This window comes from Semicossyphus pulcher, unplaced genomic scaffold (assembly GCF_022749685.1).
Source record: "Semicossyphus pulcher isolate SPU_LCO1_2020_fin unplaced genomic scaffold, fSemPul1.0.p SCAF_15, whole genome shotgun sequence".
Taxonomy (NCBI): domain Eukaryota; kingdom Metazoa; phylum Chordata; class Actinopteri; order Labriformes; family Labridae; genus Semicossyphus; species Semicossyphus pulcher.
In genome coordinates this window covers 8,435,476-8,463,014 of record NW_027211659.1, presented here as the reverse complement: position 1 = coordinate 8,463,014, position 27,539 = coordinate 8,435,476, and the positions used below count along the sequence as shown (strand labels likewise).

The following is a 27,539-nucleotide window of genomic DNA, read 5'->3' as shown; positions in this document are numbered from 1 at the left end:
GGTGAAAATGAATTAATAATGTCATTTAACTTTGACCCTCCATGCTCACTGTTGATCTGTTAACACAGCTTTCCAACAACTCTGCCAAATCATTGATAAAATGTTTGAGCTGTTTCTGATACGACACCATTCTCGACATGATCTCTTCTCCGTGCCAAGCTGCACACATTGTCGTAAATCGGTCATGATTCCATGAGTATAGTTACAGTTTTGTTATGTCGAAGAACAAAACGACTTGGAAAGGGTAAGAAAAATAGCATGGTCTGAATTTTAAAAAAGTACTTTACCTTGAAATAGGTAAAAGAAATAAACGTTAACTAACGGTAGAGAAGGCGTGTTTTGTTGACCCACGTCTGAACCCAGGCTTCTTCCTCCTCCTTCAGAGATTATTGATGTCTTAAAACCTTTGCTCCTGACACAATTACTACACTAATGTCTTTCATGGAGGGATGATCTCTGATGTTCCTCAGTGATGGAGATTTAATATAGATATAACAGGTGTGCGCAATTTTCGTCCTTATTCCAAATAAAGAGCTTTCAATCAGTGGTTCTTAACTGGTCTAGCCTCAAGACCCGCCAAATCACGACCCAGAGTTCTGACATTTTTTGCAACATAAATGCACAACTGTCGGGCTCATCAAGCTTCAAGAGTGTAAATGTAACTGTAGCTGGGATTACCCAATAAACTACACTACTACTGCACGCACGTCATAGGAAATCCATCTCCTTCAATTTAAAAGCGCAGCATACACTTTTTTTTTTTTGAAGCACACATCCACGACCCACTGAAAACTAGCAACCCACCCGTTGAGAACCACAGCTTTAGCTCATCTGTCATCTTTTGGCTTGTTACAACTTGAATGATCATCTTAGTGCTCGTGTTTCTTGCCCTGTGGACACCAGAAGTTAAAGAGGTTGCATTCAACAGCCCAAAATACATCAGCAAATACCACACCTGTGCATTTTGAAGTGTGTTGTTAACAAGTGGCTAAATCAGACGGTAGAGGTTGTCTGGGACATGATCTTGATCACGCTTGACACAGACAAGTTGGAAGCTAATGTTGGTTAAACTAAAGACAGGCGACGGCAAGGTCGTTTGGTTATAGTTTAATAATCTTTTACTTCCGGTTTTTGCATTTACGTCTTCAAAAATGAAAGTGTTGTTTAAGAGTAAAGATACTGTTGCCAACAAATCATTTAAGTATCGTAAAGTTTTGCTTGCCATAGAAATGAATTTCTGCAATAGTCTAAAATCCAATATGAAGATCTCAGTTTCGTTCTCTTTGGCGGCGCCTATGGCCATAAACAGTAATTGTGGGAGCACACTTCCCAGATATCCAGACAGTGTTGCATGTGTGACGTCCACGGTTGGCTCCGGTTGTAACTTGATTTTCCTCGCTGATGGTCGCTTTCCTTCTTAGACTCTTTGCCTTCATCTGAGCGTCGAATTTGTTTGTTTTTCTTTGGATTTTTTTACTTATTTTTGAAGGTGTATCTGTAGTCATCCATCTTTTCTTTGTTGTTCAGCCATAGTAGATTACTGTTTACTCACAGCACACGCAGAGACTGGAAAAGCAGCCGCTTAGCTCCGCCTACCCTCTCTGGCAGACCAACCACTGCTGGCTGATGGAAAACGCGTCACTAACTGAGCGCTGATTGTGATTTTTCCACGAAAGTCGTTACCTCATTCAGCGATAGAAAGTGACTTAACAGACATTTATTTAAATGAAAATCTTTTTACTTGAAGGTAATAATGCTTCGTTTTGGTTTGGCCTACATGATTCATCCCTCCAGCGCTCTTTAAAGCTCCAATTGAAGTAAAAAGAACAGAGTTATTCCACACACAACCAACAAGAGACTAAACTTTTAAACATTTTCTATATATTTTTAATGTACAGATACCATATCGACTTTTTTGTGCCGTATTATCCTGTGTTGAGATGTCTAACAGTCTTGTACGAGAGCACAGAAAGTGAAACCACGAGTGTCACCACAGCATTGATATTAGCTGTGTTTTTCTCACGGAGGTAGCTATTGGTGTAGAGTGTCCCATTCCCAGGGTGTCTCTCGTAATACTGTCTCTGGGAACAAAACTGGGCAAATGGTCCTGAAATCTATCATATAATGATCCCGGCCTAATGACTACGGCTTCAGGAGTAAGACCGTCCTCGAGTTAATCACTGCTGTCTACCTTAAACTCCGTATCTTGTAATTACCGTGTCCTCCTGGCCCCCTGTGTCTTCTCTGTTCCACCTCCGCTTTATCCCTCTATCTGCAATCTACTGTACAGGGGGACGGTTTAATGCACGAGTATATTTCCCTTAAGCTCAGGTTGTTGCCAGCTGTTTGGCTCGAGGATCTATTTTCTTTAACAAAACTGCTGTTTAAGTTACATCTCACATGAAACCTCCCCGTTCCCGTCCTCCTCTCTCCCTGCTGCCTCACCTGTGCTCACCTGTGTCTGTCTCTGTGGATGAGCGAGAGCCAAGCCCCCTTTGGGACCTGCTGATTAGGGTATTAAAAATAAATGGGCTCAGTTTAGGGGGGGTTTGGTGGCACGGCGGTATATATTTCTGTTAATTTTTCTCCCCCCTCTCCCCCCCTCCTCTCCCATGTAGTGACTGATCTGGCAGAATATGATAGCACGGGCTGTCACGGCAATAATTAGGCCTATTTTCCGTGAGGTCATCTTACAGGGACGCTGGGCGGCTGTGGTTCACACACAGGGTGCTCTGTGCTGCTCCTCCTGCCCCAGAGCCCCCCAGGATATGATCGTCCACGCAGGGCAACAAAGAATCACTCCGCAGCAAATGAACGAAACATAAAACACCTACAATCTGATATGGAGCCTGGTTCCCAACGCTTTAGACGCTGGGAGAGTTTAGCTCGCCGGGCTTTCAGCGCTCAAAATCAAACAGCCTTTTATTAAACTGTGTCCCGTCTAAAATATTAAACAAGATCTGAAGGAGGATTAAGTTGTCAAGGGAATCACCTGTGATGCGTTTCAAAAAAGGGAGAGCCTGATTTTGTTTGTGCACCAAGGTCAAGTAAATAAATGTGCAAACTTAATGTCTGAGTCTTAAAAGTGAGGGTATTTCATAATGCTTCTGCTACTAGAAAGCCAACAGTGCCAAGTCAGAGCGCAACATATTTCAGCTCCATTGAAAACACTCCCTGGTTGGGTCAACAGCTGCAGGCTAGAATTAGAAATCAATTATTCAGCTTCGACAAGCTCATTAAGTCTCTGAATGGGATTTTCTGTTCTGAGTCTGCCTGCTCATTTCTCCTAGCTTGCAGTTTCTAATTAGTATTTCTTTTCTCTTTAAACTTTGATGGGAGTTTGGGTAAAAAAAAAAAAAAAAAAAAGTGGGCTCTGACTTAACACTGGCAAGGCCCCGCTGGCTCCTCTGAACAGTATCATTATCCGTACAAGAGGCTGTATCGGTGCATTGGAAGACCACTGTTTGCTTTCAGATCGGGCTCCGTCTAATGATTGGTGTCATCAGGGCTAAATTAGGCATTAATAATCAAAGGAGTGTAATCTGGGTAAATTAAGCATTAATAATCAAAGGATGACTGCAAATGAAGCGGCACTAATCAGGACGGGGAAAGAGGGCGCACGCCGACAAAGTATTTTCTGACAGAAAAGGAGGATGTGTACACTAAAAGTGCATTTATAATCAGCTCCCGCTGAAGGACTCTGAGCTCACATGATTGATGTTGTCATAGAAACTTGCATCCATCCCACTCGATGGCATCCGAGTGAGGTAAGCCTGCGTTTCATAATGTTGCCTACTGTTGCCTACATCACCTACAGTGCAAGAAGGCTTATTAGCAAACCCTCTTCATCCCTTGTCCTCTCTCTCTCTCTCTCCCCGCTCGGCCTCCTCCCATCCCTCCCTCTCTCTCCCTCTCTCCTCTCCATCCCTCTCTTCCTCTCCTCTCCACATTGTGTCTGTCTATCTGATCCCGTGGCCTTTTGTTGCGCTATGAAAGGCCTGATGCCACACTCATTATTTTCTCCTTTATCTCTCTCCCCACTGCTCTGATTAGAACAGTCGCCCCTGACAGACGCCCTCAGCCAGCTCCTATCCATTACACTTTGTGTGTGCGTGCGTGTGTGTGTGTGAGAGAGAGAGAGAGAGAGAGAGGGAGATGTGAAGCTACCTACCCTGTATAAATCCTAAGTGTTTTCAGCACCGTAAATGTCTGTTTTTATAAAGAAATAAAGGCAAACACAGATATTGCATAAAGGGTAAAATACGAGGGGGAAAATTAGGTGCATTTTGAGCATTTTCAGGTTTTTGTGCGGTGAAATTACACTCTGTCCCGCACACGCACAAACTACACACACGTTCACAGTCGCACACCATGGGAAAATTGACTTGCTCAAGCCAAGTTTTCTGTTTGGGCTTCTGTGTTTTGGTGCGGCAAAATTTTTAGGCTCTGAATTCTGAACAATTCCCGGGGCAAAAAAAGGCCCACATGTCCTTGCATTTTCCTTTGCATGCTTTTTTTATGCGCATTATTAGACCTTTACATCCTTCCTCCCTTCCTCTTGTGTGCAAAGAAACCGAAACACAAACACGTCACAAGATAAAGCCGGTTGTCTGTTATTCCACTGCTGATTTCAATGAATCTCTGTTTTTATGCCCCTTCAAACGAGGACATTCACATACTGTCAACCTCACAGCATCACGGTGCTGTTCTAACATAAGGTGTCATGTATACAAAGTGTGCAGAAAAGCAGCAGGGAGCATTTAATACATCAGTCGCTAATCTCTAATAAGCTGTTTACAGTTAAAGATTTAATTTATGCACAAATCAGTCGCGCTGAATTATAGAAACACTTTAAAATATTTACAAATGCGCGTAAAACAGAACCAAAAAGCCTTTTTACACATTTAGTGTATATTATTTTCTCATCGGTGCTCTCCCGCCGTGAGTAGTCTGAATATGTCATTTGCTTTTAAATTGCATTATCATGCAAAATGAAGCCGAAATTTGATGAAACTCAGATGGATTCACCTGAGTTAATGGAATATGGGTTTAAGAGGGAACTAATTATCCCAGTTTAGCAGCGACTGAATGTATTTCTCCGGGAGGCCTGATTTTAAATGTAAACATTAATGGCCTCCTTGATTAGCATAAGAATCGCGCATTATTGTCCCGCTCACTCTACGTCCTGCATTGGATATGCATCTGTGCTGCTCCAGACACACACATGCACACACACACACACAGACCACGAGCTTTAATACACTTATTACCTGCCTTATCTACTAATGATTCCATTTCTTTCTGTATTGTTTTGCTAATCCATAAAATTCATTTCTCCAATCAAATTACAGTTTTAAAGCCCAATGACATTACTGGAAGCTTCTTGTTTTGCAGAGGTCGAACAAAAACAAACAAACAAATAAAAACAGCTCCAACTGTCGAGGTAAAAGACGATATTTAATAGAAGCAGAGCTGAAGAGGCTGAGTCATTGTGATGTTCCTTGTCTTTGGTGTTCATGCCCTCTTTGGGAAAGCATACCAGAGGAACAGGACATTACAGACGAAACAAAGGGCAAATAGAAGGAAAGGTAATGGAAAATGGAAGATGGTTGGACTCAGGTGAAGAGTTAAATTAAGAAAAGGAGGCGATGAGGAGAGTTAAAGGGCAGGTGAAGATGGGAAGCTTTGACTTGGGGCCTCCCGGGGACGCTGACCTTATTTTAAATTCTGGGTGAGGGACTTTAGTTGGGTACCTGAGGAGCCCCCCTAAGTCTTCGTGACACACACAGATATGCACACACTCCAACACACTTTCAAGGCTGAGTTCAGGGACAGAGCCCCCCTGAAGTCTTGCAGCTCCCTCAAAGGCCAAGCTGCAGACATTGTCGTCAGTACAGCTCCACAATAGGTTACAGCGAGCGATATTCCTCCAAGGTTCAACTCTGCTGTAAATCCTTGAAGAGAAGCAAACTAGGAACTACATGCTCATGTAAATAATGTGGGAGGATGAATGCATGAGTTATGTTTTGCTTACACGAGCACATGTTGGATCCAGTTCCACAATTTCCACAAAAAAACTAACATTGGGCCCAAAACTCAACGTTGGGCTGACGTCAAAATCCAACGTTGGCTGCCGTCAAATCTCAACGTTGGGCTGACGTCAAATCCCAAAGTTAGGCTGACGTCAAAATCCAACGTTGGCTGACATCAAAATCCAACGTTGGGCTGACGTCAAATCTCAACGTTGGGCTGACGTCAAATCCCAAAGTTAGGCTGACGTCAAAATCCAACGTTGGCTGACGTCAAAATCCTACGTTGGGCTGATGTCAAATCTCAACGTTATGCTGACGTCAAAATCCAACGTTGGCTGACATCAAAATCCAACGTTGGGCTGACGTCAAATTTCAACGTTGGGCTGACGTCAAATCTCAACGTTGGGCTGACGTCAAAATCCAACGTTGGGCTGACATCAAAACCAGACGTTCATGAAGTTCCTTGAAAATCTGTTAAATAGATTTTTTGGGATCCTGCTGACAAAAACACAAACACATGAACAAAAACAAAAACACATCTTAGGCAGAATATTAATAATAATCATGACCATCGTGGTGCTTTACTCTGACATTTCCCCCATGTTGGCTTTTAAGACCATATGGATGAGGCGTCCTTAAACCTTAAAAAAATGAAATATGAACACGAACAAGTCCAAAACAACTTAGTAAACTCGGTCTAACTCATGGACCACCACTGAATGGACCTCGTGTTGAATTTGGTCTGTAAAAGCTTCTGTTAGATGCATAACCCACTGTTTGCAGAGCGGTTCTGTTGGTGAGAAAACAAATACACCAAGTTACACCACAAGCAATGAAGCTGTATATACATCATTGGCTCCTTCCCAAACTGGAGATAAATAATTTAAATCCCTTTCACCACCACCACACCCACTTTGACTACCTTAGAACAGCAGTGTGTCCTATAAGATGGCATACTATAATGCGGATCACTCTAAGGGTTAACTGTTTACTATACTGTATAGTTACTGCAGTTTCTTTATTCTTGGGTTCAGGGTAACTTTATAAAAACAATTTATAAAATCCCATTTCACCAAAGCCCTTATGACAGTGAGAAGAACTCTCTTTACAAGGCTCTTTTAATTTCTCCATTGGTTTCCTGTCATCCAAATGTCTCTATCTTCACCTCTGTCACACTGTTTCGCTACAAGTTAGTGCCAAAAGGCGTAAAAACAGGCATCACTTGCTGAATGGGCAGCACAGTGCATCAGAACTAACAAGGTCAAAGGGCCAAAATGCTTAACCAGGAGTGTTATAGCAGCCTGTCTCTCTTTCTGTCTTCTGAACCACGGGGCCGCTCGTACCTCCTTTACTCTTCTCCGTTTTTCATCTCGTCTTTACCTACACAAAGTCCAGCATGACAGATTTCACCGTCATCAAAGAAAGCCTTTCCATTAATGGGCCGTGACCTCTGACTGCTGTGCTTAAAAACCTTCTCCGCCGCTCGCCGCACTTTCCCCTAATCACTCCCCTCACTCCTTGACACCCCTCCCCAACTTTTCCATTTCACCGTCTCCACGCCGTGTTTTTTTTTTTTTTTTTTTCCCTCCCTCCTCCATAAATTTTCTGCTCCTCTCACCTTACAAGAACCCCCCTCTGTTGTTTGTGGGGGCTTGCCTGATAGCCATTAGTGTTACACCCTATTACATCAGTAATGACTGACTGTGAGCTCTAATTAGAGATGTGTTAGAGAGAGCTGACTTACCCCCTCCTCCCTCCCTGCCTCCCTCCTCCTTCCTGCTTTTCCGCAGAGCTGTTACTGTGACTCCATCACTGTGGCGACACCATTAGCACAGCACCTCTAAGAGTTGCAACTCCTGACTGTTAAAACCATTACGTTCATTACAGACCAATCAGAGGGGAAGGTGTTATGGCTAATTGATAAGCTGAACAATGCATAAAATCTTGTCTCTAATTGCCCTGCGGGAGAAGGAGAAAGAGACAGTGAGAGAATGAAAGAGAGAGAGAGAGAGGGGAAGCGACCGGCGTGCTAATTTCAAAATCTGATATTTTTCCACTCCAATACTTTAGGCTTACAATATGTCTTCATCCAAACATGCTGTAGATTTTTTTCCGCCCTCTTCTTGAATAATGGGATGTTTCTTCCGGGTTTGTCATCTGTGATAAGATGATTATCTGAAAGGTCTGTGGCACATTGTGAAGAGAGTCTCGCCTGCTCTGCTGGAGTAGGTAATCCTGGGTAATAGCATTATGGACACAGTGTTTTCCTAAAGCCCATGATTATCCACTGCTGTTTGCCGTGGGATTGACACTGGCCTCCCTGCTCTCTCTCTCTCTCTCTTTTTTTCTTTCTCACTCTCTTTCTCACTTGTCCGTGTCATCCTGTCTCTGACTCACCGCTCCATCAGGCTCTTACATGCTCTTCTCTTACGATTCGACCGGGAGAAGAAGATGAAAATAGAGCACATGGAGCAACAAAGGAACAAATTGCTTGTAGACAAGAGTGGCCCAGATTTGAATGGCATGTTATGTTCTCTCTGTCAAAAAATCGCACTTTCACTTTGTCAGTTTGGGGTTACCATCCTCAAAAACTCGACGAGAACACGGTGCATTATGCTTTTTACCCAATCCTACATATAAACTTGTTTAGGCCGTTTCTAACTGCAGATATTCTCCACGCTGGATCTCTTTTGACGTACGTTCACGATTTTGTTTACACCTTCACCCACCTTTTATATCGAGTTTTACACTCTGTAACTCTTATACATCGTGGTTAATGCTCTTAGGCTGCTTTCAGGATCCAGTGCGGCTAAAGACATGTTTCACTTTGCCGCACAATAATGTCCTCTTTCTTTCGCCGTCGATCAAATTGCTACCTGATTACATTCTCTCAGTACAGCATTTTAAATACAAATTCTAGTAGAAATCCTTGGACGTGTACGTGTATGCCGTTACTCTGTCTGTTCTTGAGGTCTTTAGGTGTTCAAGTGTCGTGTTATGGAGATCCGCGCGTTCGAGAGAGACCACATGAACCGAGCCGAGACCTTTTGCTTTTAGCCGATTGGCTCACTCTTCCCTCAAGCTTTTAGGCCTGAACCTGACCTGATCTCTCTCTCGAATCCTTTCTAGTTTTTTTTTCTCCCTTAATAGTTTCAATGTTACTCAGCTTTACTGCATTGTGTCGATCCGCTGCTTGCGTGGTTTATGCGTAGTACTTCCTCGATGCAGTAAAAGTATTCTCTGTTAATAATGACGAGTTGTTTTAATGTGCAGAGGCGCTCTTGCTTCTGTGAAGAGTGTTCATCAAATGGCTGGTTAACCCTCAACCACCTTCAGCTCATTGAGTTTATATAAAGTAATACACATGGGGTTTTAATGACAGTGAGTCATGTGATATTAGATGTATTCTCACTTTGAAAGGAATAAAGGAAGTTGATGACCACATTAAACATGGACTTTCAACAGACTGGCAAAGTAGAACATAAAACAAGAGTTGAAACAGTTTTCATGTTATCATACAGACATGAATGATCGCTTTGTTGTGAGGTATCAGACAGTGTCTGGTTTCTTCTTCTTAAACAATAGAAGGCCGGGAAATTGCCTTCATGAGACCTGCAAAATTTCTCACCTTGGCTTCACCTGTAAGCAGCAGACTCCTGCCAGCTACATCAGGCTACAAGCCCGGGGTTTGTGTCTGCCCTGTCATGCATGAGGCCAGGAGGCTGCAGCAGCAGCCAGGTAGACGGGGTTATAGGGAGGTAGTAGCAGCAGCAGCAGCAGCAGCAGCATGTCTGATTCATTAACAGAAGGAGCTGCTCAACAAGGCTGTGCTCTTGTGTTTGCCAAGCGAACGTGAGGGTTAGATTGAGAAGAAATCAATCAGGTGAGGTAATCAAGTCTTGGTTTCCAGTGCAGAGGAGCAGATTAGGTAGAGCTATGTGTACGCTTTCCTTCCACATACAGATTCTGATACCTGTTCTTGAGTGTTGGCCGATACAGAGTATGACTACGATACTTGTGCGATTAAAAAATATACACACTGATTAAAGTCATTTCGTAGCTTTGACTGATACACGATACTTTCCCTCAAAACAGTGGATTTTTGGGGGCTAATTGGTGACAGCATCAAATTGGTGCACTGACCGACATACTGCTTTTTAAGCAGCATCAGAGGCCAGGAACAACTCTGTGTGTGTAACAGTTTTAAGACACCACCTGAAAAGTGTCTCAAAACTGTGAACCTGTGTGTAAATAAGTCACCTTTAATGAACCCAGCTGTTTTTTTTTATAACACATCCTATATTTGCACCATATACTTGTGTGTGCGCGTGTGTGTGTGTTTGTGTAGGAGCTGTCAGAGCCACATGCTTGCAAGCTGTGCAGGCTCACATAAAGTAAATCTAATTGGATGCTGCAGACTTCACAGTATGAAGCAATATTTGGTGATTTGAGGATCACATTGTTGGACATAGTGTGAAAAAAACAGCCTCCAAAGTCAATAGCAACCCTCCCTCCCCTCGCCTTCTCTCTGCCTCCTCTTCTGCTCCAGGATCAGTAAATGGGAGTCAGTATCCAGGAGGAGGCGAAGGGGTTGCGGGGCTCCTCCTCAAGTCCTCGCCCCTCCTCCCCGAATGCGGCACAGCTGCCTTTCAGAACCCCGCCGCTCCAGCCCCATTCATCCTGGAGAGCCAAAAAAAAAAAAAAAAAAACGCGGCTATTTATTAGAATACTTGTTTTGTATTGTTCTGTGCCACACAAAAGACGCTTCATTATGTTAGAAGCAAGCCCCCCTTTCACAGAGAGAAACAATAAGTTGGAATTGTCTTTTTTAGAGTGTATAATAAATGTCATTTCTTCTTGTCTCTGCCCCTCAGTGTGTGTGGAGTGGTGGGTTTGGGCACCGGGCATGCATGCATGGATGGATGGCCTTGGCACTCGAGCGGCCGCATTGTAGTGGGAGTAGCGGTCTTACATGCAGCTTTGGAGGGTTTAGGACGGCTTTAGGAGGATGGAGGGAGAAATCTGCCCACTTGGTCTGGAGTAGAGTGGACGAAGGGAACATGCGTAAGTTTGCATATGACTATACTGTACACAAGGGGGGCATTTTAATCTAAATGTTTAGAAGTGCTGTGCGTAAAATGTCTTTGTAAAGCGAGCGTTTTCTGATTGCGTCTTTATTTGACGCTTTTATTTTGGAGGTGTGTTTTTAATTCAGTGCAGGTAATATGTGTTTCTATGGCTGCAGGCTCTCGTTGTATTTTGGGACAAGTGACATCCAGCAGGTTTGGCTGCAGAGCGCGCAGCTCTGGTGCTACCAGTTGCTCTCTGAGCGACTCAGGTTGATTTAGCGAGGTGAAATGATCGGCTGCTGATGTGTGCCACCTCTACTCGGCTGGATTAACCAGACAAGTCTGTTGCGTGCTGTAAAATGATGGAACTAAATGACGTGAATTGTTTCCGAGGCTTTGCGCTTGACAATATTTAGGTGACATGATTCTGTCTCGGCGTTTTCACTTTTGAGGAGGCGGGTGGGGGGGAGGCGCGTGGAAGTGTCTGTGGGGGGGCGATCGTCTCCTCTGTAGATTTTAGGGTGTGTGTAGATTTCAGCTCGCGTTCCCTTGTTTTTAACACAGTTTATGTCCGCAGGTCATCAGCAGGTGATCACACACTTCCTCCCCTGTTTCACGCGCGCGTGTTTGTGCTCACGCGCACAGCCATAGAACACACGTGGAAATAGTCGATCTGGACTTAAAAAGATCACAGAAACATGAGCTCGTTTTTTGTTTTTTTTACTTCGTCACGCGCGTGAGGGTTCCTCTCCGCTGTGCATCTCTTGTTTTTAGTCACAATTTTTCTCTTATTTACTTATTTGTTGTTGTTTGTTTGTTTGGGGGGGGTGGGGGGCGCTTTAACTGCTTTGACCCCTGGCCTCGGTCGTGCACCATAATCGCAGTGCTCGCATCCTGTTGCAGAGGCCGCGCGCACAAAGGAGCGAGGAGGTTTGGAAAGAGGTTTGTTAAAAGAGAAGTGACTGATGGGGGATGACAGAGAGGGTAAACAAGAGGGACACCGGGGTCCCAGTGTCACAGGCTAATCCTGCACGATGCACGAGACAGGGAACACATGATAATAACCATCATTATAATAACATATTTAATGCTTATTATCGATCGATCCTCAATCTACAATATTTATTTTAGTTATTTTATTTTACGCGATTATTTAACAAAATGCTTTTCAAAATAAAAGTACCAAAATCTAAATTATATTCATGCATGTTTTGGTGCTTTCTTCTGAATTTCAAAATAAAGGCCTTTAAATTAAAAGATTTTATAATTTTGACTTTCACGTGGTAATATTAGTATCAATACTGAGCCATTATACGCTGTCAGTTTAATTTGTTTATTGCAAGAAGCGAGTGCACCGTGTTTGTTTATTGGCTTTCTGGTGTGATGTCTTCACTGGCACTCGCCTCCCTGCAGCTCTCCGGGTGTCATCATTACATTGTCATCTCTTCCCCGGGCCTCCAGCCACATGGCCCTGGACCACTGGAAACGTTTTATTGACCATTGTGATCTCCCGTTAACCCCATTACCAAAGACGCATGGATCCGTCCGAGTGATCCCGCTCCCTCAGGCCCCTAAACACAGAGCTACATCAAGCTAAGCTCCAATTAAAATAAAAACCAGCATAAGGACGATGGAATGATTAAATCGTTAGTCTCGCCGCGGGGAAGTGGTATTTCGTTTTCGCTTTCAATTAGAGGTTGATTGGGCTTTTCAGGGGAGGTCAGCTGTGAAATCTGGATTATATATGCGCGGATTCGAAGACGCAGACAGTTTGCCTCTCGTGGTTTATTCGACGAGAAAAAAAAGAGGACGTAAAATCAGCCACATAACAACACTGAAAAAAACAGCAGCGCAGTTTACATGTGGCCTTTCTTCTAATCTTTCACTGCACAAACAGGCACCACCGGGACGCGTCCACATCACCAGCAGACGGCGATAACGGCGCTTTGCCCCGGCAATTTCACGTCATTATACGGCTATCCATCCCTCAATCCATCCTCGGGGGCTTCTCCTCTTAGACCAACAGTTTTTACCAAATCTCTCTCACATCATCTTCTGCATGGAGTGCGTGTAATTTCTCTGCCTGACACCTGCTATTAGTACATACCTTAATTACATACCTGGAGGGGAGAGAGACAGAGAGAGGGAGAGAGAGGGAGAGGTGGTCTAAAAATGGATTTTGAGGCGCTGCTTCAGCATCAAGTCGTTTCAGATTGAAGTGACTGTTGTGCGTAAAAATACATTTTTACGCAGGCTTGTAGGACGCTGAGACATTTGAGAATAAGCTATTAAAGATGGGATGAATTATTCTAAATTTCAAGCTCATTTGAAGAGAAAAGGGAGAGGGTGAAAAAATACCATATTTTTTTTTATTAGATCCTGGGAATTAAAAATTGCTCGATTAATAATCTATTTTTAAGTGATGTTAAATTCACCAACCACAACTAATTTTCAAAAAAATATGTTGATATGTTTGACTCATCGTCATCACAGGCTGCACCCACCTTTTGGCTGCTACATCACTGCTAACAAATCTTAGTTATTTTTGTTTAGCTGAAGTCTCTCAGAGCGTGTTTGGAAATTTCAAATGCCTTGTGCTATTTGTGGGATTGACCCTCCTCTCTGCCTCCTCCTACTCCTCCTCCTCCTCCGGTGTGTTCTTCCTCTATGGTCCTCTAGTCACCTGACCAAACGCCATGCAAATCACTCTGCTGCTAGAGCCTCATTGGCCGCTTGTGGCTCATTTAACCGCTGTCAGTGCGCATCATATGGCCGCCGCTTTAACTAACTTCTCAACTCCGACAGGGAAAGTGGCTCCAATGCGCATTCTATCACAGTGGATGTGAAGCAGCCCAGACGAAGACAGGCTGAAATACTGGTTGGAGAACATTTTATTCCCCTTTTCGGATTAATTTTCATCTCGTGTTTGATTCGTTTGGGGTTAGAATATCAGTTTTGAAAGCCAGTCCTCCTGTGCGCACTCGATCCTGTGCGCGCCTGACTTACCTTCAAATAGACTTTTTCTCTGTTGGTGGCGAAGTTTAAAACCAGGTGAATGTATAGCATGATGATGGAAACTGACCTCCATTCCCCCGGCCCCCAAACGAACACAGCCACGGGGCAGACGGGGCCGAATAGCGGGTCCAAAGCGAACCAGGAACGCGTGAAGAGACCGATGAACGCGTTCATGGTTTGGTCCCGCGGGCAGCGCAGAAAGATGGCACAGGAGAACCCCAAAATGCACAACTCTGAGATCAGCAAGCGGCTGGGCGCCGAGTGGAAGGTGATGTCCGAGGCTGAGAAGCGCCCTTTCATCGATGAGGCGAAACGGTTGCGCGCCATGCACATGAAGGAGCATCCGGATTACAAGTACCGGCCCAGACGGAAGACCAAGACGCTGCTGAAAAAGGACAAATACTCCCTGGCCGGTGGACTGCTTTCTGGGCCCAGTGGGGGCGGTGGAGTTGGTTTGGGGGTCGGAATGAGTTCATCCGGGGTCGGGCAGAGGTTAGAGAGCCCCGGGGGTCACGGAGGCTCCGCCAGCTCCGGCTATGCGCACATGAACGGCTGGGCGAACGGTGCGTACTCGGGGCAGGTGGCTGCAGCCGCGGCGGCCGCAGCGATGATGCAGGAGGCTCAGCTCGCCTACAGCCAGCACCCGGGCAGCGGGGCGCACCACCACCACCACTCACACCACCACCACTCACACAACCCGCAGCCCATGCACCGCTACGACATGACGGCGCTGCAGTACAGCCCCATCTCGAACTCTCAGAGCTACATGAACGCTTCTCCATCCGGCTACGGCGGGATCACCTACACGCAGCACCAGGGCTCCGGCGTCTCCTCCTCGGCTGCCATGGGGACGTTAGGGTCGCTGGTGAAGTCGGAGCCGAGTGTAAGCCCTCCCGTCAGCAGCACACACTCTCGGGGTCCTTGCCCCGGAGACTTGAGAGAGATGATAAGCATGTATTTACCGACCGGAGAGCCGGGGGACCCGTCAATGCAAAGTAGACTCCATGCCTTGCCGCAGCATTACCAGAGCGCAGCGGCTGGAGTGAACGGGACGGTCCCTCTAACACACATTTAGACTCCCAGAATAATTGAAAACTGCAAACGAACACATAACCAAATATTTACCTCTTTTCTAAATCACCCCGGCCCCGAGAACTACCTGCATTTTGTACAGAATGTTTATTGTAAATGAAGGTAAATAGCAGATTCATCTCGGCTTTTTTGGATTAGCCACCAGTGGAATAATATAACGAATATGATGCTGAGATATTGGTTATTGTGCTTTCATCTTTTTGTCCATTACTTCAGTCTTAGTTGAGGGTTCCGCCAGGTTCACATGCTGGTGTTTGGTTCAATTGTCTCATCTATTTTTTTTTTGTGGGGGGTGGGGGGTGGTCTTGTAAGTTATTGAAAAATGAGAAAACGTGTCATAATCTTAAGAAAGTGCTTTAAAAGAAATGGGAAACTCACATTCTTCAAACCATTTGTGTTCATTTGCAGAAGCCTGTGTCTTAATTCTTGGAAATCATCTCTTTTTATTGTAACACTCTAATTATTGTAAATTGTGAATAATTTTAATATTTCAAAGGATGACGGGCAACTGCTGTTGTAATTTAAGTGCTTTTCTGTAAGTGAAAAGCCCTGATTATTGCAATGAAGAAGAATTGAATAAATTTCACAAGATCTTGCTTTGATTCTTAAGACGACGGTCTTACGTTGATTTTTTTTTTTTTTTTTTTTTTACAGTCTTCTTCCAGGAGTGTTTTCACGTCTTAGGACACACAAATATCATCAAGCCTCCTCTCGAGTAAAATAGCCACCTGTTTAAAATTTCACACGGCTGCTGGACACAGATCCCACGAGCTTTTAAAGAGCCTAATTGTTGAGTAATTGTTGTCTAATTGTGCGTAATTGTGCGTAAAAGGCCTGCGAGGAAACCATATCGGGGAAGTTGTTTTTAGGGGCGAAACTTTTCTGTTGGTTATTAAGATTATATACAAATTATAAAACAATTTAATGTCAGTGTTGTGAAGGCCACAATACATTCAAGTGTAATTTCCATCGTTGAAGGAAGGCCACAAAAATACCTGACACATTCGTTTTAGTACATTTTTAAAAAATCCGATCATATGGAGCACGTGAAGGCCTCATATGAAAAACAACCTGTTTATCATTTACGAAACGTCCTCATTTATTAGCGGGTATAAAAGGCTGTACCTGAATTATTCCACTAAAAGGTGTAATGTCCTTTGCACTGGCTCACGAGCTGACTGCTTTTAAACAAAGCTAATTTATTTTGGATCAACTTTAATTTTAAACTTCTAATTTTAATGATCTAGAAGTACATTTATATTTAAGATAACGAATTGTTAAGTTGTGTCAGACTTCCGGTTCGTATCACAACAGCTGCTGAGAAGCGAAATGATGTGTTATTGACTTTTTAAAAAACGGTTACTTTCAGGGTTTTTTATTTTTTTTATAAAATATACAATAATTTATTAAAAAGTTACATAATTATTAACGAACTTTAATATTTTATGTTAATTTAAGTTTTAATATAATTTTATTGCTCGTGTTTTGAAAAACGGAATATATAATAGAAACATATAACCAGCATTTAAGTGATAAAATAATTGCTTTAAAAATAAAAATCTTAGGCCCAATCAAAAGAAAGAAATTTCAGTGATCTTCCATCGCTGCCTGCGAGACGTGAAGTCGTTTTTTGTCATCCACTTCATCTGTCGTTTGGCACACATTCTGTCTTTCTAATTCAGAGGCTAAAACATGTAATCTTCAATATAATATAGATTTATTAATATATTTATACCTCGTGCACAACGGTACAACAGAACGGAGAATAAATACCTGCATCCCTAAAATCTGAACATCTTCATTTCTTCAGCTGTGCTTCGGTTTTCCTGCTGATCAAATCAACAGTGATGAAGATCAATAACGAGTTTAACACATATTTGTGATCCGGGGTTTTATTCTTATAGTGCAACTTAGAGTTTAGCAGTGAGGCTCGGCTTTGTATTTCTACTTGACACTTGATAGTCAGGAAAATAAAGGGAAACACAAAGAGGGATTGAACACACAGAAAAAAATCACGTTTGATCACCACTTCTTAGAAACTTGTGGGAATAAAGAAAGAGAAGATAAAACCGTGTGGAGCTCGCAGCACAAAGCAGAGCATGCAATGATTCCAAATTTACTGCCCTTCATAATCCATAATCACTCTGACGTTTGGATGTAAACTTCGCACCGGCCCAGCAGGCACGTGACACTCAGCTGATGTGGTCACTGATGACTCATCAGATTCACAGCTGCAGATGTTTGATTTTAGATGTTTAGAGTTTTTATACCTTTGACAGAAACACCTTTAATGTGACGTGTTAAAGAACAGACCCACGTGAACATTAAGATTATTGATCCTCTTAAATTAATGAAAAATGAGTGTGAACATGACGTCACTTTTTGACAGGCCACAGCTGGTTTTGACGTGTACATCTTTGTGATGCCTGCAGGCCTCGTATGTAGATACAGGCTAATATCCATACACATGCAAATGAGGGACATTTATGCATACTTAGACATTATAAAAAATCAATTAATCTCAAATACATAGTTAAAGGGCCTATTTCACACTGATGAAGACTTGCATGGCATCTCAATTAAACCTGTTAGGCCTCATAGTAGAGCGTGCAACGTCTGCAGGCTGCGCATTAATCTGCTCAAAGAAAGCACAGGAACATTATCTGGAAATTACTTTAAAATTCCAAAAACCGCAAAAGAAAGCGCATCTTTGGAGACATCTCTGCGCACCGCAGCCTCCTCGTGCGTTTTGCATCTGTTTCCATCTTATCTGTTGATGTGAAGAGATGCGGATTAACACTGAAAGCCCGGAGAGGCGGAGCGCGTCACGGCGCATCGCCAGGCTAAAAGAGGAGCGTTCTGGCAAATTTAACCCGCATAAATTACACCTTGAGGTGGAAGAGGGGTAAGTGTAGGGTGCGATGTATACAAGCAGTGGTTGTTGGTGTGTGAGTGCTGTGTTTGTGTGTGTGTGTATGCGCGCAAGCGCGCGCGTGTGTGTTTAGCTGACCGGCCAATAAATCTCTCCACCGCGCGATACTCTTATCTTGTAGCCACCGATATATTCCGTGCTAGGAGGCCATCAGCTCCGGCGCACACTCGGTGCCTCGTAAAGCCCCGATCCCTTGCACTCCCTGTCCTAAATGGGGATAATTAGCGTCACTTTATCACGCCTCTGCATATTTTCTCCGCGTCTCCCCCCCTTTTCCTAAAAAAATTACCAGGCAGGCTGCTCTCGTCGCCCGCTCTGTCACAGAAGATTATGGAGACAGATTGCACAGAGCGAATGTGCCGGGCGAGATTAGCGCGGAATAGAGAAAGCAACTGGGCCAATGAATTCCTCGGAAGGGCCTTATCGTGCAATTACACGTTGACATGTTTAACAATCTTGCTGCCTCTTAATCCTGCAGTGCTGCTCTATCTACCCACAGCTACCACGCTGCACGCGGGCACACAGACCTAATGCACCGAAACGCAGCACAAATGTCCTGAAAGTTATGAGAAATTGCTTTATTTTCAAACTTTGTCCAACATTCAAACGCCTGTTTTTATTTCCTTTTTTATTTTTCAGATTTCTCCGTTGTTGGAATAGCATCTGCACTGGAACTTTTTCACAAGAGGTGAGATATAACAATGAAAACAATATTGATTTGGTTTATTGTTGCTACAAATCAGTTTCACGTAATCGAAAAATGACAAAAACTCAAAGAGATGTTGGTGCCATGTTCATCCAGAGGGGCGATTTTACACACAAAGTGGCCGTCTTGTTTGGAGTTAAATGCAGACTTTTCAATCTCTGTGCCCAACATACACTCCCCCTCTCCTCCCCCCTATCCACCCCTCCTCGCCCCCCCCCCCTGCCTGGCGGTATATCGGGGCCTGTGTGGGAGTGATTGTGGAGCGCCACTGTAGGAATTTGGCAGCGGCCGCGGTTTGGAGAGCCGCCCCACGCTGAGCCCCATTCAGCGGCCAGCGCGCTGTGAGGTTGGGAAGTTTCAGTCAGCCGTACAACTCAATGGCCCCCACAAAGGCGATTACAAGCCCCAGCGCATTCCTGTAGGGACCTGGGAGCGGCGCAGGTGCGAGGGGGACCCGGGTAACCCGTCAGAGGAGTGATAAACACGGGACAGTGCTGAGGCCACACAAAACCAGCCGCTCCACAGGAACCGGGGAGCTCTTGGAGGAAGGAGGAGAAAGGGAAGAATAAGTTTGAAGAAGATGGAAGTTGGGTGGGTGGAGGTGCAGCATACTGAGTGGCCTCACTGTCCATCACTGAATGAAAGGAGGAGGAGACCCACAGTCAGGGCTGCAGCCAGGATTTCACTGAGGTCATGAGTCCAAAAGTCTCTCACAAACTCATCCACCCACCTCAGGAAATAAGCCATTAAATCCCTCTGCATTCATTCTTTTAACTGATTAATTATAGTTACATTCATTACATGGTGTGAGCGCTTTCTCTACACTGGATGGAAATCCTTTTAAAAGACATTTTAATATATTTAAAAGTGGGCCTATTACAATCTCACAAACCCAACATGTATCATATCAAATTGTAAATATAAACCATCCTTTATCGTTTCACAAACATCCCATAATACTTCACAGGATCTGATCTCAGTGTCCTCTGTGCTGCGTGCCTTCTGCCAGTACTGAGCAGAAAATGCTGCCACTGAAAATTCTTCTGAAAACTCTTTTATTCCAGAAAAAAAAAAACACTCCCAGCTTTACAGTGGGTGTAAATGTAGTCTCACATAAAGACGCTTTGTGAAGAAGAGTATGAAACGCGTCCGTCTTTGAAATAACTCCGCTTTTTAAATAAAGCAAAAACATTTCACAAGAAAAGTATCGCTCGACACTTGAACAACACCTTTATTCAATAAACACAATAATGACACTTATACTCGACACATTCCTGCAAACGTTTACTCGCAATAGAAACTGATATTATCTTTATAGTTAATTTGCTTTCCCTACAACGTTTGCTCAAGCTAAATAAAGGTAAATAAAGGTAGCTTTATAATTTCAGTTAAAAATCGTTCGAGCAAAAAGCTCACACTGCCTGTGCACAGCCACCGCAAGACAAAGCTAGCAACTAGCTGGTCAACATAGCGACGTATTCAGCAGGTAAAGAGCTTAATGTTTCCTTCAGACAAGATGCAACAGTTTGCTAAAATGTTTGCTAACTTTATACGGAGGTAATAGCTCAGTGTTGTGTTTCCAGCTTGTTCCACTGCCCCCTAGTGGCCAAAATTATACTCACGCAGCTTTAAAGCTATAGGCAGTTTAATTTAGCACATTGTTTTGTCCTGACAGAGATTAATATGTCAAATGTGCTGACAAAAGAAATCCAGTGTCCGGGTCTGTCACAGTCCCGTGATAAAGCTACCTCCCTACTTGCCTTTTTGCGGCTCCTGATCCTTCACTCATTGCGCATGAGGAGAGTTCTCCACAAGCTAGCGAGCTAGTTGCATAGAGTGGCAGCAACGTGATCAACGTTGAACGTCATCTTTTGGACTTGCGTGCGTTTGGGGAAGTGGCTTTGTTATTTCGTTGTTTTTTTTCTCGGTTAGATGCACAAATTTGAGCTGACTCATGATGGTTTTTCCTCGGTTGCCTTGAGTTCAGGCCACTTTAACTTCATGTGTAAAAGAAAGCAATGCTGACAGTTGGTAGAAGATGTGTTGTGAACAGTCAGTCAGACGCTTTGTACGGGTTGCAGTGCCTGGTTTTGTATTTAAAGGCATAGTTTGGGTTTGTTGAAGCGGGGTTGTATGAGGTGGTTATCTACTGTACATAATACACTTACTATTGTTAACAGTCAGCACGGCCCCTATTAGGAGTTTCTCTTTAAAGAGTCCACCATATGTAGCAGCGCTATGTCTCACTCTGCGCAGCGGACCTGTAGACCTACGCATGCAGCGCACGGTGTCACAGCGGTTTGAAGAAGAGACGGCAAAGATACGATGGAAACGACGAAATGCAGATCAGGGTGGAAACCCGAACTATCCCTTTAATACACCAACCTAAATCCTCTGACCTTTGACTTCTCTGTGACAGTTAACTAACTCTCCTAAGGCTGGAAAAAAAGTCTGTAAAAGTCAGCATCCAAACAAACAAGGCCGAGTAATTTAATAGAATACAAAGTTATTGTACGAGAGAGGCTGTAACCAAAGAGACAGAGCTGTGTTTGAAGTAGCACATATTTATCAATGACTAATAAAAGTGCGCTTTCTTTTAATAGCGCTGCTACAACCGGCACACGCAGCACTACGACAAGTTGATTTGCTGCCCTTTTAAATGTGCGTCGCTCATCTGTTTTCTATTGTTGTGTTCAGTGCAGGGATGGCACGCGGCCATGGGAGGAGAGGTGCAAACAAGTGGCCATTTCACTCAAATACATCACAAGCCTCTCGGCTCACTCGGTCAGAAGGGGCACACTGTAGAGAGTTAGAACTATTTTTGGCAAATACTCCAGCACATGCATTAAAGTATCATCAATTAAAAAAAAAAAATACAGTTATAGAAGAGATGGCATAAAATTAGCCATTACTGATCTGTGAAAACCCTTCAGTTTTTAAGGGAAGCAGCACAGATGTGATAAACCTGCAGCTTCAGAGGCGCCATCGTGCACATGATCCATTGTTTTAATCAACAACCAACCCGACCCGCCTGCACGCACATCGCACGGGTGGGTTAAAGGTTATAACTCGGTATCCTCCAATTTATGCCGCAGATGTTGGACTCATTAGTTGTATGAGTCATGATGTCCTTTCCAACCTTTCTGGCATCACAGCGTTTCATGTTTAATTCTGACATAATGGGAAACTGAATTATTAACTCAATTGTAGAAGCCACAATCTGCCTTCTGCTGCGGGTCTGTCGTTCCGTGCTTCCTGATCGTGCAACGTTTTGGAAAATAATTCTCTCCATTTAGTTTGCCTAAATTTCCACCCGGGTGATGAGCCGCGACTGCTTTTAGTGGCATGAAACAGTTACCAGCTGACTTTCGCAGCTCGGGCGATGACTTCTATGAACATTTTACTCACCAAAAATAATTAAGACGAGATCTCAAAATGCACCAACATCACTAAAAATAGGTCCAACAGGGCGAGACAGTCAGACAGCACCTCAAGGACGAGTCATCGGTATTATCTGGAGAGTGTCCCTCTCACTCCCCTCCACAGTGTCATCATGAAGGTACAAAGTATTCCACATGCACGTGCAGAGATGTGTTGGAGAGAATATCATTCAGACTACGATGTCGGGCTGACAGCTGGAATTAAAGCGTCTCTTAAAAACATTTTTAATCATGATTTCTGAATTTAACCACATAAAAGCAAAGCTTACACCTTAAACAGAGATGAATCAATAAAGAAGAGCGTTTAAAGTTAGACCAAATTTTCTCAGGGTCAGACAATAAGTGAAGGGACACAGTGAGATTTAAGTATCCTCCATATTCTTCATGTGTTGTGTGCTTGAAGGATCTTGGAGCCAGTTTTTCCCCCTCTTTTAAGATAAACGCTTCCATGAAGTGTGTCCTTCTCGGAGACTAACAAGTGAAACTGGAAATCCGGAATAAATTGTTCGTGAAAATAGGCCAAGTGGTTTCCCGTACCTCACGAGATTTACAGTTAAACGCTGTGTCACCAGAACTTTGTTGTCAGCTAGCGAGAGCTATATTATCTTTGTGTTGTGATTAAATGTTGTCAGTGGTGTGGCTCTAGGATTGGCAATGGCCATGAAGGTTCACCATTTTAGAAAGAGATAAAATGTTTTCTAACTTGCACCAACGTGACATTCACTTCTGTGGCAGCAAATTATTTATTTATTTATTGTATTTTATTTAAAAGGGACCATGTTCAGTTTAAAACATAATTTTTTGATGCACCGTACCAGATTATAGCTTTAAACTAAGTCGCATCCGAACAGGACAATAACAAACAGTACAGAGTAAAGTATACAACAAAGTTACATGAGAAAGAACACACAGTAGCACATCCTAAATGCTTGTCAAATAAAATCACTCCATAAAGACTATAAGATGGGAAGCAAGGTCGATGAGTACAGAGCTGAGCAGCTTTAACAGACCATGCTCACCTCAGAATGAGTTCTTATCACTTCTCTGAATGTCGGACTTTTCTTGCTAACATGCTAAAGTAAGGTGGTTAACATGGTTTACATTATACCTGCCAAACAGTGCGTTGCGTTCTTGTCATATTAGGTGTAATTACAACTCTTAATATGGTGTCATTTCATGTTATTCAAGTCTTCATCATGGCTGGGAAACTATTTGTCTCAATTGTCTAAGATAAACGACTTTCTGAATATTTGGAAATACAACAATCCAAATGTGGATCCACATTTAATACGTGTTACGATACATCGTCAACCCACAGTAATTTATTTTAAACAATTTTGTAATAATTATACCATATTAATGATGGGAACACACAAGTTGTTAACCGGCACATCTTCCATCTCTACCATTCCTGCTGTACGACGGGCAAATATATATTGTCAGTGTGTTGTCATATCAAGAGTGAGACATGCTGTAGTTCATGTAGAACGTAGCTTGGGATGGCTGAAAGGGTTAACACAGTGGTTTTGGGCTAAAATAAGACGCCAACGTTAAAGTAATTGTGAACATGCAGACGTTAGCATTTTGCTCACATCACCGCTGTGCCAAATTACAGTGATTGACTCTTGTTCTAATAGACTCTACAAACACGCTGCAACTTTCTGTTGTGTTGACCAAATGTAACTTTTTTTTACTTTATTGCCACTCTTTCAATGAAACAGGCAATTAACAGGTGAAAAAGAAAACATTATCACCTTGAGATTGGGCTTCATTTGACAAATGTATGAACATAGGTGATCAAATGTAACTTGATTTGTTTTGTTGCTGAACACAAAAGTTGCTAACGTAGGGCAGTTGCTTCCAATATATACAGCAAACTAGCCCAAATTAATAAAGAAAATCTGATATATGTTTGGAAGGAGGGAGAGAGAGAGAGAGAGCTGGTGCGGAGTCCAGACTCCAGACACAAGTTGCTCCTTCTGATGTGGCACGTCTCTGCCCGCAACCCACAATGCCACACTGAAACGTGGCCTCTGTAAACTGTCAAAAATCTAAACAGCGTTTTTTAAAATCGATAAAGTATCGCAAACGATATATCGCAATATTTAAGTTTAGTGATATTTTCATACAACCCTACTTACAACCAGCTTCCTGCTTGACTCAAGCCTCATCCCTCCCTCCTCTCCCTAACTCAACCATTCACACAGTACAGTGTGGAGCACAACACACCTGCAGTGCCTCCTTCTCTATCTCCGGCCCGCACTCGCTCAAACACACCAGATGCTGTAAAGGATTTCTGCTCCTGTGTGGCGGGTGATAACTCTCAGCGCGACGCAGGAAGGGTTAATGAGGGGTCAAAGTGTTCAAATAAGAAACAGCAGTTTTATGGTGCCTGCTGCGCACCGATAGCTGTTTGAACTGGCCGACCTTCGACCTCTGCCGGGTCAAGTGATCAACAAACTGGGTCGTTTAGATAGGTCAGATTGGAACACAGTGAAAGATGTGTGTGTCACGGCAATATGTCCGAGGGGTACAGATAAATAGTTGTTAATGGTTATAACGCTGATCAATTTGTATCCACGGCCATTAGATTGTTGTCGGCGATCAGACTGTTTAAGGTTCAGGATACATTTGATTCATTCGGATTGATAACCTTCAGTCTATTAAGTAATCAGGTGGTTGATACATGTGTAAGTGTCTCTTTATGTCCATGAATGTGTAAGGAATAATGTATATGGAACCTGACACAAAGCTGAGGGCTCCTGCTCGCCCTGTCGCGATAACGACCTGCTCACGATACATTATCCCGATTATTACACGGCTTTTTACTCACGAAATGAATAATTTGACACAAAACATTGATTTAGTAATGCTTTTATTAATTTTAAAAATGATTATATTTCGGTTTTCTGTTTAAAAATAGTCCGTTACACTCACAGTGAGAGCTGCGTCCATAGCAACGGTCTTTTCCTCATAGCAACGGTCTGTTATCGAGAAATAATCAAGAATTAAACACAGCCATGTAATAACTATATTTAAACATTGAGTACGGTATGTTTTTGTTATTAGCTTTATCGACTCTTGCCGTTTGATATTCCTACAAATCAATACCCTCTCTTTGTCCATCTCTGTCTGTCTCTTCCAGCAGACTGTCCACGGCGGCCGTCAGCAGTGGACACGGATCCCTGTGGGGGCCTGTGATTAACAGATAGCAGCTCGTCTCCTCGGCTGGCAGGCCATCATTACCACGAGCACCAGAAGACAGGTGATGTGGGCGAAAAGACCTTTTGGAAAATGTCAGCGACAGTCAGAGCCCCAAATTTACCCCATTCACTCCTTCCCCCCCACGTGATGCTACCTACCCTAAACCCTTTAATTACACAATCTCTATCGCATAGTGTTTTCTATCTATCTAAGTGCAGTGTTTGATTTCAGAGCATGTGGAGATTTTATTTTGTGTATGATCGGAAGAGGAAAAAGAAAAACTCAGGCCTGTCTGTTTTTCAGCATCTAAGCAGAAATAAACACAAACAACAAAAAAAAAAAGCGTCAGTGTCGGCAGCAGCTCCACTCTCCCGCTTCCCTCTTTCACTGGAGCCAGCTTCACTGTCTTAATACTCTTAGTCCCTCAGCTGGCATGTTTTCCAAGAACCCCGCTGCATTTTCAGATTTGTAAAATCCTTCAAAATGCCTGTAATGAATATTTCTACAGCCTTGAGTGTATTTAATGTGCTGTGTGACCGGCCCAATAAGACACATGTACTGATCTGGCACGAGGAACATCTGCAGAGGGTTTATTGAGGTCAGTGTGGAAACTGCTTTTTTCTTTTTATTAACACAAACATTTAAAAATCAGTTTTGCTACTTATGTTCTAATTAACATTCTTCTGTTGCATGAATCTACATGTCATGTACAATTATGGTTTAAAATGTTCAAATAAGGATCTATTTTCTTTCATGGCTTTACTGTCATCTTGTGAGAAAGGTCTTTGTTATGTATCAACCCTCCTGTCTCTCTGTTGTCTTAGCTTCTACTGGCAGAAAAAAACTATTAAATAAACTCTTGCATCTTATTGCTGCTAAGAATAAAATAGTGTCTGTTTTTTTCCTACATTCAATTTGGGCGGTAAATTAATTTATCAAAGTGAGGAGTTGTGGAAAAGTTTTAACATTTAGACTATGTGTTAATTTCAAGGCCTAAATGCGCCCTCAATTATTTTAGCAATGCCCCGATGTAATTGATTTTAGGTAGAGAAAGAGGGAGAGGTGGGGGGGTGATGTGTGTTGATGCGCGAGAAGCTCAAAGCCAACAAATGAAAAATAACTAACGGCATAATTGCCGCGAGCGTTAACCTTGCTGTATTGATTATTTTTTCTCATCAAGGTATTTTTTTTTGCCTCAAAGTTGTTTCGCGTCTTTCTGTAAAATTCTGTAGTTTTGTTGTTCCCTCGCTCTGCCTATCCTCTCGCTCAGGTGTGTGAACCTAACCTGCGCAAACACAAACACATGTGAGCCTCGGGTCCAGCTGCGTGTGTGTGTGCAGACTCGGTGTACACACACACACACAGAACGAGCACAGGGACTAGATAATGAGCATCTCAGGTGACTACATGCGGTGATTACCAGGTTTGCTGCTGTTATAGGAACTATATCACATAAACATACACTCCCACTCTGCTCTCACACACACGTTCAGACGCACACGCACACACACACACACTCTTGAGAGATCCTTGGTTATCACACCCTTCCAGATTGTTCTGAACTACTTATGGAAAACACACACATCTCAAGATGTGGCCACTCTTGCCAATACGAGCCCAGTGTTAAGAACAGTTGTTGTCGTTGTCTTGGTGTGGGTTTTTTTTTAGCATCTCTAAATTCCTAGCGTTGCTAAGGTGCTTTGGGAGGGGATTAACAGAGGCTGGCGCCGATGAGCAAGCCTCGCAGATTTCCAACCAGCAGGAAAAAGACAAAGAAAGAGGGGAAAGACGGAGGAAGAAACAGCAGAGGGTTAGACAACAGGGAAATGGCAGGAACAGCTTGTGTAAACATGATGACTTGAGAGAGGTAAAGAGGTGGAAACGAACGGCGGAAAGTGAGACTGAATAAGTATCCTAAAGAGGAGGCCTCAACTTTCACACTTGCAGCAGAGGAGACTCTCCCTTTCCCTCCTTCTCTTTCCTTCTTTTCCTCTCAATCTACTCCTTTTTCCTCTCCTCGCTCTCTTTTCATCTCTCATTTCTTCCTAT

The 27,539-nt window shown here is 43.3% G+C and overlaps 1 protein-coding gene across 6 annotated transcripts in view; it reads left to right on the top strand.

Annotated features, from left to right (window-relative positions):
* sox1a (SRY-box transcription factor 1a) overlaps positions 1–26,347 on the top strand; it is an 84,362-nt gene extending 58,015 nt beyond the window's left edge. The window contains exons 1-3 of one of the 6 annotated variants that reach the window (XM_069662918.1): positions 13,886–14,999; positions 18,780–18,828; positions 25,435–26,347. In XM_069662918.1, the coding sequence (XP_069519019.1) occupies positions 14,157–14,999; positions 18,780–18,800 (864 nt within the window). In that variant the 5' untranslated portion in view covers positions 13,886–14,156 and the 3' untranslated portion in view covers positions 18,801–18,828; positions 25,435–26,347. Of the gene's footprint in view, positions 1–10,965; positions 11,097–13,885; positions 15,788–18,779; positions 18,829–25,431 lie in introns of those variants that run through there. The other 5 variants (XM_069662917.1, XR_011308217.1, XR_011308216.1 and 2 more) reach the window with 5 other exon arrangements.
* The last annotated feature ends 1,192 nt before the right edge of the window (positions 26,348–27,539 follow it).